This window comes from Gobio gobio (genome assembly GCF_949357685.1).
Source record: "Gobio gobio genome assembly, chromosome: 15".
In the NCBI taxonomy this organism is placed as follows: Eukaryota; Metazoa; Chordata; class Actinopteri; order Cypriniformes; family Gobionidae; genus Gobio; species Gobio gobio.
This window is the reverse complement of record NC_137108.1, coordinates 32636642-32649322: the sequence shown is the minus strand read 5'-3', so window position 1 is coordinate 32649322 and position 12681 is coordinate 32636642. Positions and strand designations below refer to the sequence as shown.

The window sequence follows — 12681 nt, the reverse complement described above, 5'->3', positions numbered from 1 at the left end:
TAGGACTTTTTTCTTTTCTTCTATGATAAAGTTGCTCACCTACAGTGGAATCACCCTCAGGCTTGCCAAAAACTTAATGGAAATGGGCTATGAAGGCATCTAATGACTGTATGGATAGGCCGTTCTGGTTCCATATAGTTTCTGCCCACTGGAGCGCTCGCCCCGTCAGCAGGGAGAGGACAAAAGATGCCTTGGATCATTCCAAGGGAAACGGTGCGGCTGCATTTGCAGGGTCAGAGAAGATTGTAGGATGTACCTGTTGCAGTCCTCCTCCAAGTCAAAGTAGTGTGGTGAATTTGACCAGCTGTCAACGATCTCCTGAAATGGGTCCAGTTGTGGATTAAACATGCTGCACGTGGTCTGGTCTTCTGTAATAGTAAGTATACTCAGAAGAGAAGCACAGCTGACGTTTAACTATTTATTAACAGCAGCAGCGGAGCTTCTTCAGCGGAGCTTCTGTGACTTTGGGCAGGTTGATTGGTTATAAATGGTTTAATCAAATTTCTTATCTTTGCAGGGGTTGTGGAGATCGTGACAGCTGGATACAGGATGATGGAAGTGCACACACCTCAGTTGCTGCTGCAGGTGAGATTCAAGGTGAGTGGAGGGATGTAAAAAAAACTTTAGAGAAACATAAGTGGGTCATCATTTATATATAGACCTCCTCAAGTGCTGATTGGGTAGATCATCGTTCCTGCCGTACTTTGTTAATAAAACAATTTTATGAGATTAATGCTTTTGCTCAACTCACTTGAAAGCACAGTGAATGTTTGTAATACCTTCCATATGTCAATCATCTAATGGAGATTTTGGTGAATTAAGGAGGCAGAATTATTTGAAGCTTTTTATAATTTGTTAAACACTATACTTGCTTTGCATTTCTCATGTAGATAAACACTTTTTTATTTTAAAAAAATACCCTGAAACGCATACAAATCATATAATGTAAGTTTTAGTCATAAACGAGACAGAATGCGGATGTTTATGGTGGAACTTCATCATCAAAAGACAGATATGTTGACTCTGCAAAATAAGGATGTGCGGATATGATCACATAATATGAGTGATGTATCTGCGGTGTGATTCATCATCTGCCTGTGATTCATTAAATCCCAGAAGATAGACAGGACTAAGAGCTTTTGAAGCTGCATCATACTCAGTCAGGTCCCATAATTTACTTTTGGTGTGTGCACATTTGGAGATCACACCAGTTTGGAATTAGGAACATATCTGTTTTAAATCAATATTCTAATCAATATTTTCAAACAATGGAAGTTTAACAAGACTGTATGTAAAACATTTTTTGTTAAAGTTTTTCAATAGGCTACTCAATCAAAAGATTAAACACAATTACAAGCCAAGTATACTTTAAATAGGCCTACTTAATTTTACTTTTAAGCACATCTCGATCAAAAGATTGAGTGCAGTTATAGGCCAAATACACTTAGACTTTTCTGTCAGTATAGGCCTAAGTGAAGTTTTCTTAAATGCAATTTTAAGTATATTTCTGAGAAGTACATAAAGTATATTTCTGAGAAGTATATAAAAAGTAGACTGAAAGTATTCTTTGTTATTTTTAGTTTAAAAGAAGTATACTAATAGAACACTTGAATAAACTTCTTTTTCGTAAGGATACTCAAGATTAACGTGAGATTGGCTGAAACTGTGTGTGTTATGTAACCTTAAAGGGGTTAATAAACGTCTTTATTTCAGTTTTTTTTATATTTTTTATTGAAGATCAGCCTCCTGCATTGAGAAAGCATTTAAGGTTGACTGGAACCAAAATCAGTTGTTCAGTATACATTTAATGTTTAAGTTTAATGCTTAATGCTCTTAAATGATTCTTTGGCAGGGTGTGGTTCCATGAAGAAACTTTAATATCCAACCTTTCCATTGCACAAAAGGTTCTTTGTAGCACAGAAAGGTTCTAACCTCACATACCTTAAAATTTAGCAACAAGTGACAGAAATCAGTTGCAAAGTGTATTTTTTTTAATAAAGATAAAATGTATTTAATAAACTTACAAGACAGTATACCAGCTATGAAGAATAACAGTCAGTGAATGGGAGCAGCATTGTACCATGTTACATGTTGCTCTGAATGACAGGATGTGGTTTCTCTCTGTCCATGACGTCAAGAATTTTGAGAAACAAATGCACTTTGTAGTACGGTTGGATGATGATGTGCTGCAAACATTTTTCAGTTTGTTCCTTTCTTTGTTACATTTTAAACATGAGGTTTTGTGATCTGGAAAAAAGCTGCTTTATTTAGAGCTGTCCAGATACACCTCTGCTTTCATCCTCTATTAATGAAGATTGTTCAGGAGGGGGTGTTGAATGTTGACCAGGATCCCCCATTTCCACTTGTTCAGCTTCAGGTTCTTTGGTTCCTGCTGGACAGCAGCACCTCATACATCCAAAGACAAACAGAGGCAGAGAGCTCAGACCCAGCATGGCCAGTGCTATTATCTGAAGTGAAAATTAGTGTTATACTATTTCAATTTCAATGAATTTCATCTTCATCTCCATCAAACAGAATTAAAGCACCCAATGATTCACTCACCTGAGAAGTATTTCGAAAGCCAAAAAATGTAATTTGCCTTTCAGTGATGTTGTTGGGATTGATCAAAGGCTTACACCACGTTGTTGAAGCAGATATATCCGTGTGAACCGTAAGTCCTTCCCATGAGGTTTTTGCACAGGCAAAGTATTGTCCATCAAAGAACAGCAGCATGATCCAAACAGCAGCTGGAATAATGCACGTCCCGGTAGAGAGCAGACGCTTTGTCTTGCATTGTGGGCTTTGAATATAAAACATGAGTGCGCTCGAAAACAGAGCAGGAATCACAAAATACGCTGCAGAAAACACATGGTTCATCTTTGGATCACAAGGGCATGCAAAATCCATCTCCATGAGTTTCTCAAGTCCCACCATTAAAAAGCCAATAATTGCATTTTGACAAAAAGGACTCTTCTTCAGCTGTTTTTTCAACTGTGCCACCCATTCCTTGCTCATTGTTGTTACAGTCGGGAGGTGTACAGACTAAAACTGAAAGTGATTGCTGGCTGACTTTTGTGCATCAATGCAATAACACCTTTCGCATCTTCATGTGTCTCGTGGTAAGACTCAGCTCTGTGGTTGCAACTGAGAGATTTGAATCTCTCAAAGAATCTGTGCCCTACTTTGATGGCACTTACATTGCTGCTTGAAAGTTTGTGAACTCCTTGCAGAATCTGTGAAAATGTGAATAATTTGAACAAAATAAGAGGGATCATACAAAATGCATGTTATTTTTTATTTAGTGTCCTGAAAAATATATTTTACTTAAACAATGTTTACATATATTCCACAAGACAAAAAAAATAGCTGCATTTATGAAAATGACCCCGTTCAAAAGTTTATGAACCCTTGATTCATAATACTGTGTGTTGTTACCTGGATGATCCACGGCTGTTTTTTTGCTTTGTGGTGGTGGAGTCCATTGTTTGTCCTGAGCAATTAAACTGCTCAATGTTCTTCAGAAAAATCCTCCAGGTCCTGAAAATTATTCAGTTTTCCAGCAACTTTAGCATATTTGAACCCTTTCCAACAGTGACCGTATGATTTTGAGATCCATCTTTTCACACTGAGTACAATTGAGGGACTCAAACACAACTATTAAAAAAAGGTTCAAACATTCACTGATGCCCCAGAAGGATGCATTAAGAGTCGGGTGTGAAAACTATTTGAATTTGAAAATCAAGGTAACGTAATTTGTCTTCCGGGAAATATGCAAGTATCTTCTGTTGCTTCCGATGTGCACTACTAAATGAAAAAAATTGACATTTAGACTAAATAAGAAAAAATCGGCCATCATCATCCTGTTCAAAAGTTTTCACCCCCTGGCTTTTAATGCATCGGGTTTTCTTCTGAAGCATCAGTGAATGTTTGAACTTTTTTAATAGTTGTGTTTGAGTCATTTTGAGTCAACGGGGTCATTTTTATAAATTCAGCTATTTTTTTTGTCCGTGGCTCATCCAGGTAGGATACACAGTATTAAGAATCAAGGGTTCATAAACTTTTGAATGGGGTCATTTTTATAAATTCAGCTATTTTTTGTCTTGTGGACTATATGTAAACATATTTTATGTTAAATGTCTTATTCAGGACAGTGCTAAACAAAAAATAACATGCATTTTTTCTATGATCCCTCTTATTTTGTTAAAATTATTCACATTTTCACAGATTTTTGCAAAGGGTTCACAAACTTTAAAGCAGCACTGTATATAAAAATGGCACATTATATGTATATGCTTACATATAAAAGGCCTTGTTAAAAATATCAAATAAACATAACAAAAATAGCTGTTTCAGTTTCCTGGGTTACTGATTATGCCCTTGTTTGTTTCTATGGTTGCTTATGATTTGCACCTGTTTTTCATTATGTTCGCCTTGTATTTATACCCCCTGTCCCGGTTCTTGTTTATGATTTATGCGTTTCTCATATGTTGTTGCTGTGATCTCCTGAGTATTTTGCAGCTACCACACGTCACATATTTAAAGCAGTTATATATTCATTAATAAACTGTAATATAATGTTGGATGTGTTTGTCTGGAGGTATGTGTTTTGCGTTAAGTTTGAGAAGTCACAGGTTCAAAAATTGCCCTATTTTTGCCCTGTCTCTCAGTGGATATAATTTAGAAACAAGTTTTTTTTAATTTTTTTTATTTTGACATGGAAAAACATTTGCAGACTATCTTATGATTAATGAGCATGCCATCCAAAGTGGAAGTAATTCAAAAACAAAGTAAACAGTCCTTGCTGTAAATGACAGGAAGTGGTTTGTTACTCTACATGACAGCTAAAGGTAAAAGATGCCATTTGACACAGTTTCATTAGAAAAAGGCAAAATATGATTTACTTCTTCAGAAGTATTAACACAAAGTTGATTTTTTTCTGTTGCAACACCAAATTACAATTTATATAATTAAAAATGCAAACAAGATTTTCCCATTATATTTTATACATACCAAAAAGACTATGAATTTTAAACATGAGGTTTGCAAAAACGTTTAACTATAAAAAATAAAGTAATTTCTGTCCAGTGCTGTTTTATTTAAAATTCATCTATGTTATCACCAATTGTAGAGACAGTGTCAGGAGGGGGTGATGGGCTCAAATCCTCCATTTCTATTTGTTCATTTTCAAGTTCTTTGGTTCTTGTCGGTGTGTAGTACCACCTCCGAATGCCCATCCACATCAGAGGCAGTGAAATCAGGAGCAGTATGCACAGTCCCACTAGCTGAAGAAGTACATTCATGTTTAAAAGAGTACATGAAAACTTGGGGCCAGGTAATCAACTCAGAGAAAATAGTTTGATCAAATACAACATAATTGTAACAGCATCTCGATTTCAACGTCATGCTCACCTGAGAGTTATTTCGATAGTTAAAAAATGTAATTTGCTTCTCTGTGGTGTTGTCACGTTCAATTAAAGGCTGACACCATGTTGTTGAAGCAGTTATATCCGTGCGAACCGTAAGTCCTTCCCATGAAGTCTTTGCACAGGCAAAGTATTGTCCATCAAAGAACAGTAGCATGATCCAGAGAATGGCCGGTGTAAGACAAACTAAAACGCAGTGCAAACAGCTTGAATAATTGCTGATTTGTGAGCTTTGAATATAAAACAAAAGTGCGAAGGAGAAGAGAGCGGGAACTACAAAATACGCCATTGAGAACAGCAGGTTCAGCTTTGGATTGCAAGGGCATGCAAAGTCTATCTCCACAAGTTGCTCAAGTCCCAGCATCACAAAGCCAATAATGAAATTTGAATATAAAGGACTCTTCTTCACCATGTTTTTCAAGCGTCCTATCCATTCCAACTTGCTCATTTTAAGCGTCGATAAGGGAAGAATTTTGTACAATTGATGTGCAAAATGGTCACTGAGTGTGTGGAGATGCATTTGATATACGCCTCTTTCAGGGTGTCATATAGTGAGGCAAGCCTCCATCTAAATTTTGTGTGTGACACTGACATTTATTCTGTGGTTGTGTGGCACACTAGTCACTTTAATGGCAGTTTAATGTGCAGCTCTGTAAATATAAATGAGTGTCATAAGTGACTCCTGATTTTATAAAAAGCCATGAATCTTTAGACAGTGGGTTTGACTGTGGCTCCAATGGAAACATATGCTGTCTACTGCATAGCACATGGGCCTTCTCCTCTAAGCCTTGTCAAATCAAGGTATTTTCATCCACAGAACTGCCCGCTGAATGGTTTTTGTTGAACTTCTAGACGCTATTGTGAAAATCTCATGAGTTAAGCCATTTGTGAAATACTCAAATCACACCGTCTGGCATTAGCAAACATTCGTTGTTGCTATGTTGCAATGTTGTAATTAATCTAAGAGAGATTAGGTTGGTTCAAAGCTTAAAGGGATAGTTCACCCAAAAATGAAAATTCTGTCATCATCTACTCACCCTCAAGTGGGACCCTTTTGACTTCCATAGTAATCCTTTTCCATACTATGGAAGTCAATGAGGTCCATCAACTGTTTGGTTGCCCATATTCTTCAAAATATCTTCTTTTGTGTTCAGCAGAAGAAAGAAATTCATACAGGTTTGGAACAACTTGAGGGTGAGTAAATGTTGACAGAATATTTATTTTTGGGTGAACTATCCCTTTAAGACAATGGGCCCTATTTTAACGATCTGAAACGCAAGTGTCAAAGCGCGAACCGCAAGTAACTTTGTGGGCGGGTCTCGGCGCTGTTGCTATTTTCCCGGCGGGATAAATGGCTCTTGCGCCCGGCGCAAATCTAAAATGGGTTGGTCTGAAGTAGCTTCATTATTCATAGGTGTGGTTTGGGCGTAACGTGAATAAACCAATCCGAGCGTCATCCAACATTCCCTTTAAAAGCAGGTGCGCAAGTTCCATTATGGATTGCTATTATTATGGCGTATTTACCAGGCGCACGCCAGGAGCGGTTCACAGCCGAGGAGACTGATGTTCTTGTAGAGCAGTGAAAGACAGAGAAGTGAAGTTGTAATGTTGTACATTATGGTAAAGGTGATTTCACAGTCTTTTTTTTCTTTCAGTTTTTTCAGTTTTTCAGTCGATTTTTTTTCCTGGTTCTTGACGGACAAACCAATTTGTCAGATGTCCTTATATATGTCTTGCCACTATTGGGCAAACAGGTCTTATCCTTAATTATTACAATTAGCCTGAATCATTTGTAAGCTAGATTTATGCCTATTTTTTCACATCTTCGTGGCACACCACAATGATTTCCGTCATCTCATGTGTTAACATTTTTTTAGTGTAACAATTTAAGATTTGCAAAAATAACTGTTGCATCTGTGTAGATTACATGAGCAAAGTGTATGCGCGTTGTGCACGCTATACATTATGGTCAAGCATGCGCCCTTAAAATAGCATAATGAACAACGGGCAACGCGCCACTGACTTTAGACTAGGTTTTTTCTGGTCAGTGGCGCAATTGTTTAATGGAACAGCAAAATAGCACCAGGGATTGTTTGCGCCGGAACACGCCTCCTTTTTTGCGCTGAACCGCCCAGGTAGCGCAAGTTCATTCACTAGTTTAGCGACGTGCTTCTGTGGAGGGAAAAGCGCGCTTTGCGCGGGTGCAAAATAGGAATGACACATGCGTCGGTGTACAAAGTCAATTGCGCTGGGTGCAAGATAGGGCCCAATATGTTTCTGAAATGTCTATCAAAATAAATGGGAAATATTCTTCTGCAAACCAGGCCACTGAATGCATCAGACTGGTGGTGAGCATTTGTATGGTATTGAATATTTCCATTATTCTACTACATAAAAACAAAAAATACTTTACTATAGATCTCAATTTACCTTTTAATTTTTGCCAGCTGTCAATAGACTGTCTTTTCTTCTATTTAAAAAAGGATAACATAATTAGGTTGAATACTAAATAAGAATTTATTTTTCCCCAACACTTTTGTTTTCTTGCTTTTCAGCCATTGTTTTTTTGTTTGTTGTTAGTTTAGTTAAGTTGTGCAATTCTGGCTTTTTCCGCTTTCCATTTGCCAGAACAACCAACCTTTCAAACTAACATTGTGCAATCCTGGTCTTTCCCAAAGCACAAGCCATGTTTGTTCAGATGACTTCAGCAGTGATTCAAGCTTTTGGTAAAGAGGAGGATCACAGGGTCAAAAAAGTATAAAACTTGCTCTGGTAACAAAGTTTCTACCAAGCTTCAGTTTGCTGTGAACCATGATGTCCTTCAAGACTGCACTGGGTCTGCTCTTCTTGGCCATGTTGGCCATGGTGGCTGAATCCTCATGGGGCAATGGTACATTTACAAATCTTGTTAATTTTCACTTTGCATAGCATTACTTTCACTACACTGTCTGCACCTTCTCTATAATTTAATTTTCATTTAAATAACCAACAAGAATGTGAATTAAGGTTTTTCTGCCATGAATGATCTATATTTTTCGTCACATTGAATCTTCAGGGAATGGAAACTCTTACAATTACGACCTTTCCAAAATGTCTGATCTGAGGAAACTATACAACTCCAAAGTTTTCAAGGCAGAGAGGATGACCAGACCTTTGGAGTGGATGTCTATCCAAGTAGGCATACTCAGCCACTCTGGAGTCAGGTAAAATCAAGATATAATGAACAGTTTTGAGATTCTATTATTTTTATTTTATTATTTGATGTTATATGCATCATGAATACACTTGTATATTAAGAGGAAAGCATATGTTGAATATTATTCATGGCTTCTGCTGGTTCTGCTTTTAGAGTAACTCTGGAAGATGGCACTAAATGGCTGGTCCATAAAGGAGATGGCTATGGCATCTCATCCCAGACTGTTGTTGTGGCTGCCCGTCATATGAGTAGTAACTGGAAGGCAAGTAATTCTGGAACTGTGATTTGAGTGCAACTTATTGATAAAAGATAGTCTATATAGATGCACTCTTTTAGCAATTTCGTTTATATTTAGAGGTTCAAATTTGGTCATTGCTAAGCTTTTTTTTTTTTTACTGGACAGATTGTTGAGACAAAAGATTTTCGTGGGAGCAAGACAGTGTCTGCTTTTGTGAAGGCTGGAGGAACAGACTACAAACTTTTGTTTGATAACTGCCATGATGCAGCTGGTCGGATGATGGATGGTTAAATTCACAATTCACAACTGTAAATAGATTACATGTGAAGAGAGCACCACCTTAATGTGTGTGTGTGTGTGTGTGTATACACACACATATATACATATAATATTTTTTATGAATTTGATAATGCATTCTTAATTGTGACTGTTGTGTTGCATTAATCATTTTTAAAGGTATCATTTTGTTTCAGTGTATTAAATATTAGTACTCTTTTAGAATTTAAATGGATGCCTAAAATTCAAATATTAAACATTTTGAAATCTTTTGAAACATGTATAATAACTTTTATAATATTTTGTCACGTGTGGCTGTACAAAGAAGCGCACAACGAAGGAGAATTACAAATCACAGTCGCAAAGGAAACACAGGAGAAAAAGCCCCACAAAATAGACCCAGTAACATTAATGACACCAGACAAAGAACAGAACCAAAAGGGGAGTATAAATACATGGAGAAATCTAACCGTGACAGATAGAGTGTGAGCTCTGCTTTAGAATTGTTCTATTTACAATCAAATCAAAGAAGTGTACATCAGTGCTATTCTCTTTTTTTTTTAAACCAAGGTTTATATCTGGTGCCGTTGATGTAGTTGCACCTTTTACAAAATGAATAATTGTCTCATCTGCTTGGTATTGTGAGAAAATGACAGGAGACAACCTGTGAGGTGCAAGAACTGTATCTGTCATGAACTTTTAAATATATTTTATGCTGGAGTTTGTTACATTTAGTGCGCATCATAGGGTTTACAGATTCATTCAGATTTCAAATGCATTTTGTATATTGGAATACTCAAGCGTCATTTCAAAGCTTCATCAGCTGCACTCAGAGAATCTGCCCTTATGTTGTTGAAATTTGGTTATTTGAGAAATGTATAAAAAATAATAATAAAGCAAAATGCCCTGTTCAAATATGTGAGATATAGTTTATATAAACTGCAAAGGTAAAGCATACATTAAAATTATTGTGAAAGATGTGAAGGGGGAGGAGAATTTATATGTGCATCAGGTTTCTTGACAAGAAAGACTTCCACATAGGATACACCTGTGTATCCTCACCCATTGGTCCTCTGGAAGCTTCCTCATTCCTCGTTCCTCGCCTCCTCACAGTGAAATTAGATTGAGATGTCCTTTAAGGTGGCTAACTTTGATTGGTTTCCGGGTCACAGGCTAGAGGATGGAGGAGCGAGGAAATGAGGAAGCACAATTTGAGTATTGAGAAGCTTTACATTAAAACATACATAAAATGTTTCCCACATTGTTTTCAAATATGAATTGATTAATATCATTAAACATATTGACACCAAAACTGTATTCTATTGATTTTTATCAACAAAGTTTTTAAGTTTTAAGAATTTGGGTAAATTAGAGCATTATGGGAAATTAACACTTCAGTCACTTACTTCTACACACCAACAGAACAGTCTCAAGGTAAAAAAAAGGTGACCAACTTGTAAGACTAGTCTCAGTGATTTATACAACTAACCCCAGACCGGAACACAATGCTTTCCAATCATTTTATAGCCATCAGTCTGCTCTTATAATTCATTTAGAATCATTGAGTGATTTTACCTGACTACTTGTTCACACTTTCCCATGTGCTGATGATATGATTAGTGAAATTATGTTAGCTGGTCATTTTGTGCCAGGGCCAAAAACTTGGGTTTTTGTGATAAAGTAAAACATTTTGGCCATTTAAATCTGATCACTCTTCACAAAAATCTAGAAACAATGAATCAACACCACAACAACTGAAGCAGAAACTATTTTTGTTACTGCCAATGTTGTTGGACATGGCTCTATATACATTTGAATTTATACCTTCATTTTATTTTTAATTATTGGCAAATGTCCTTAATTTTTTTCTGTTTAGTTGTGCAATTCTGGCTTTTCCCACTTTCCATTTTCCAGCAGAACAACACGACCTCTGGAGGAGATTCAGGATTAAAAAGCACAGCTCTACAACCAATAACCTTTCAAACATTTTAAAATTGTGCAATCCTGCTCTGCCTGAAAAGCCATGTTTGTTCAGATGAGATCAGCTTTTTGGTAAGGCGGAGGATCACAAAGTCAAAAAAGTATAAAAATTGCGCTGGTAACGAACTTTCAGACAAGCTTCAGTTCGTTGTGAACCATGATGTCCTTCAAGACTGCACTGGGTCTGCTCTTCTTGGCCATGTTGGCCATGGTGGATGAATCTTCACAGGGCAATGGTACATTTACAAATCTAGTTTATTTTCACTTTGCTTAGCATTGCTTTTACTACAATGTCTGCACCTTCTCTATATTCAAATTTGATTTAATTTAAATAACCAACAAGATTATTGATTATAGCAATAGTGTCCATTTATGGAAATGATCTATTTTCCATCCCATTGAATCTTCAGGGAAAGGAAACTCTTACAGTTATGACCTTTCCAACATGTCTGATCTGAGGAAACTATACAACTCCAAAGTTTTCATGGCAGAACTGTTCACCAGACCTCTGGAGGGGATGTCTATCCAACTTGGTCCATTAAGCCACTCGGGAGTCAGGTAAACTTAGGAAATAATAAATAGTTGTATGTTGTATTCCATGCATCATGGGAACAAAAGGCTCAATACCTCACATTTGCATGACTTTTGCTGGTCCTGCTTTTAGAGTAACTCTGGAAGATGGCACTAAATGGCTGGTCCATAAAGGAAAAGACTATGGCATCTCATCCCAGACCGTTGTTGTAGATGGCCGTCATATGAGCAGTAACTGGAAGGTAAATATTTCTCAATTTCTGCAACTCTGATAAAAGTGCAACAGATAAAGAGTTAGTTGTATTTATAATGTGAATACATTAACATCCTTTAAAATGTATTAAAGTTTATGTTCTTAGGAAATAAGATACCAATGACATACATTTATTTAATGCCTTAATTATTTTGGTTTTTGCTTAACTGATTTTTTTTTTTTTTTTTTACTTTACAGTTTAAGAAACAATATAATTTTCAGGGGAGCAAGACAGTGTCTGATTTTGTGCATGCTGCAGGAGCAAACTACAATGTTTTGTTGGATAACTGCCATAATGGATCTAGACGGATGATGAAGAATTAAATTCACAATGTAAAATCATTGCAACTACATGAGTGTAAATGTGTTGCATGAACAACATATTCTTTCTTTCTTTTTCTTGGTAAATAAAGCTGCTGAGCTGCAGATGGCGACAAATGTTCATGTGTCCCTCAACTTATTTATGAGTTGCATTTTTTAATGTAATTTTAACAAACAGAAGACACAATAACACACAAATAATCTTTTAGACAATAAACAAATGAGAAATTATATAAAGAAGCCTAATATTTATGAGTTGTAATTGTCTGTAAGAAGGCAAACAGCATTTCAATATATATAGGGTAAGATGGGGAGAGATGCCACCTTTACCCCTGTCAAAAAAATCCTAAAGGATTCCAATAAGAAACCTGTACAGGATTCCATTTAGAATTTCTATCATATTTTGGAACCGCTTCTATAGGATTCTGTGGGAATTGTTTTATAAGACAATAAATATCCTGAT

At 36.5% G+C, this 12681-nt stretch overlaps 2 protein-coding genes across 2 annotated transcripts; both read left to right on the top strand.

The window, feature by feature from the left end:
- The first annotated feature begins 8077 nt into the window (after window positions 1–8077).
- Window positions 8078–10833, top strand: LOC307138942 (uncharacterized protein). Its single transcript, XM_079837666.1, has 4 exons — window positions 8078–8313; window positions 8479–8626; window positions 8773–8881; window positions 9023–10833. The coding sequence occupies exons 1-4, from the start codon at window positions 8235–8237 to the stop codon at window positions 9146–9148; spliced, it is 462 nt and encodes a 153-aa protein (XP_079693792.1). The 5' UTR covers window positions 8078–8234; the 3' UTR covers window positions 9149–10833.
- Window positions 10834–11144: 311 nt separating this feature from the next.
- Window positions 11145–12332, top strand: LOC307138941 (uncharacterized protein). Its single transcript, XM_079837665.1, has 4 exons — window positions 11145–11349; window positions 11524–11671; window positions 11778–11886; window positions 12096–12332. Exons 1-4 carry the CDS (start codon window positions 11271–11273, stop codon window positions 12219–12221), a joined length of 462 nt encoding a protein of 153 aa, XP_079693791.1. The 5' UTR covers window positions 11145–11270; the 3' UTR covers window positions 12222–12332.
- The last annotated feature ends 349 nt before the right edge of the window (window positions 12333–12681 follow it).

Coding starts and splice junctions, on each gene's coding strand:
- LOC307138942 (XM_079837666.1), top strand. CDS start 8,235: ATGATGTCCTTCAAGACTGCACTGGGTCTGCTCTTCTTGGCCATGTTG. Junction 8,314..8,478: donor TGAATCCTCATGGGGCAATG/GTACATTTACAA, acceptor TTGAATCTTCAG/GGAATGGAAACTCTTACAAT. Junction 8,882..9,022: donor ATATGAGTAGTAACTGGAAG/GCAAGTAATTCT, acceptor TTTACTGGACAG/ATTGTTGAGACAAAAGATTT.
- LOC307138941 (XM_079837665.1), top strand. CDS start 11,271: ATGATGTCCTTCAAGACTGCACTGGGTCTGCTCTTCTTGGCCATGTTG. Junction 11,672..11,777: donor TTAAGCCACTCGGGAGTCAG/GTAAACTTAGGA, acceptor TCCTGCTTTTAG/AGTAACTCTGGAAGATGGCA. Junction 11,887..12,095: donor ATATGAGCAGTAACTGGAAG/GTAAATATTTCT, acceptor TTTACTTTACAG/TTTAAGAAACAATATAATTT.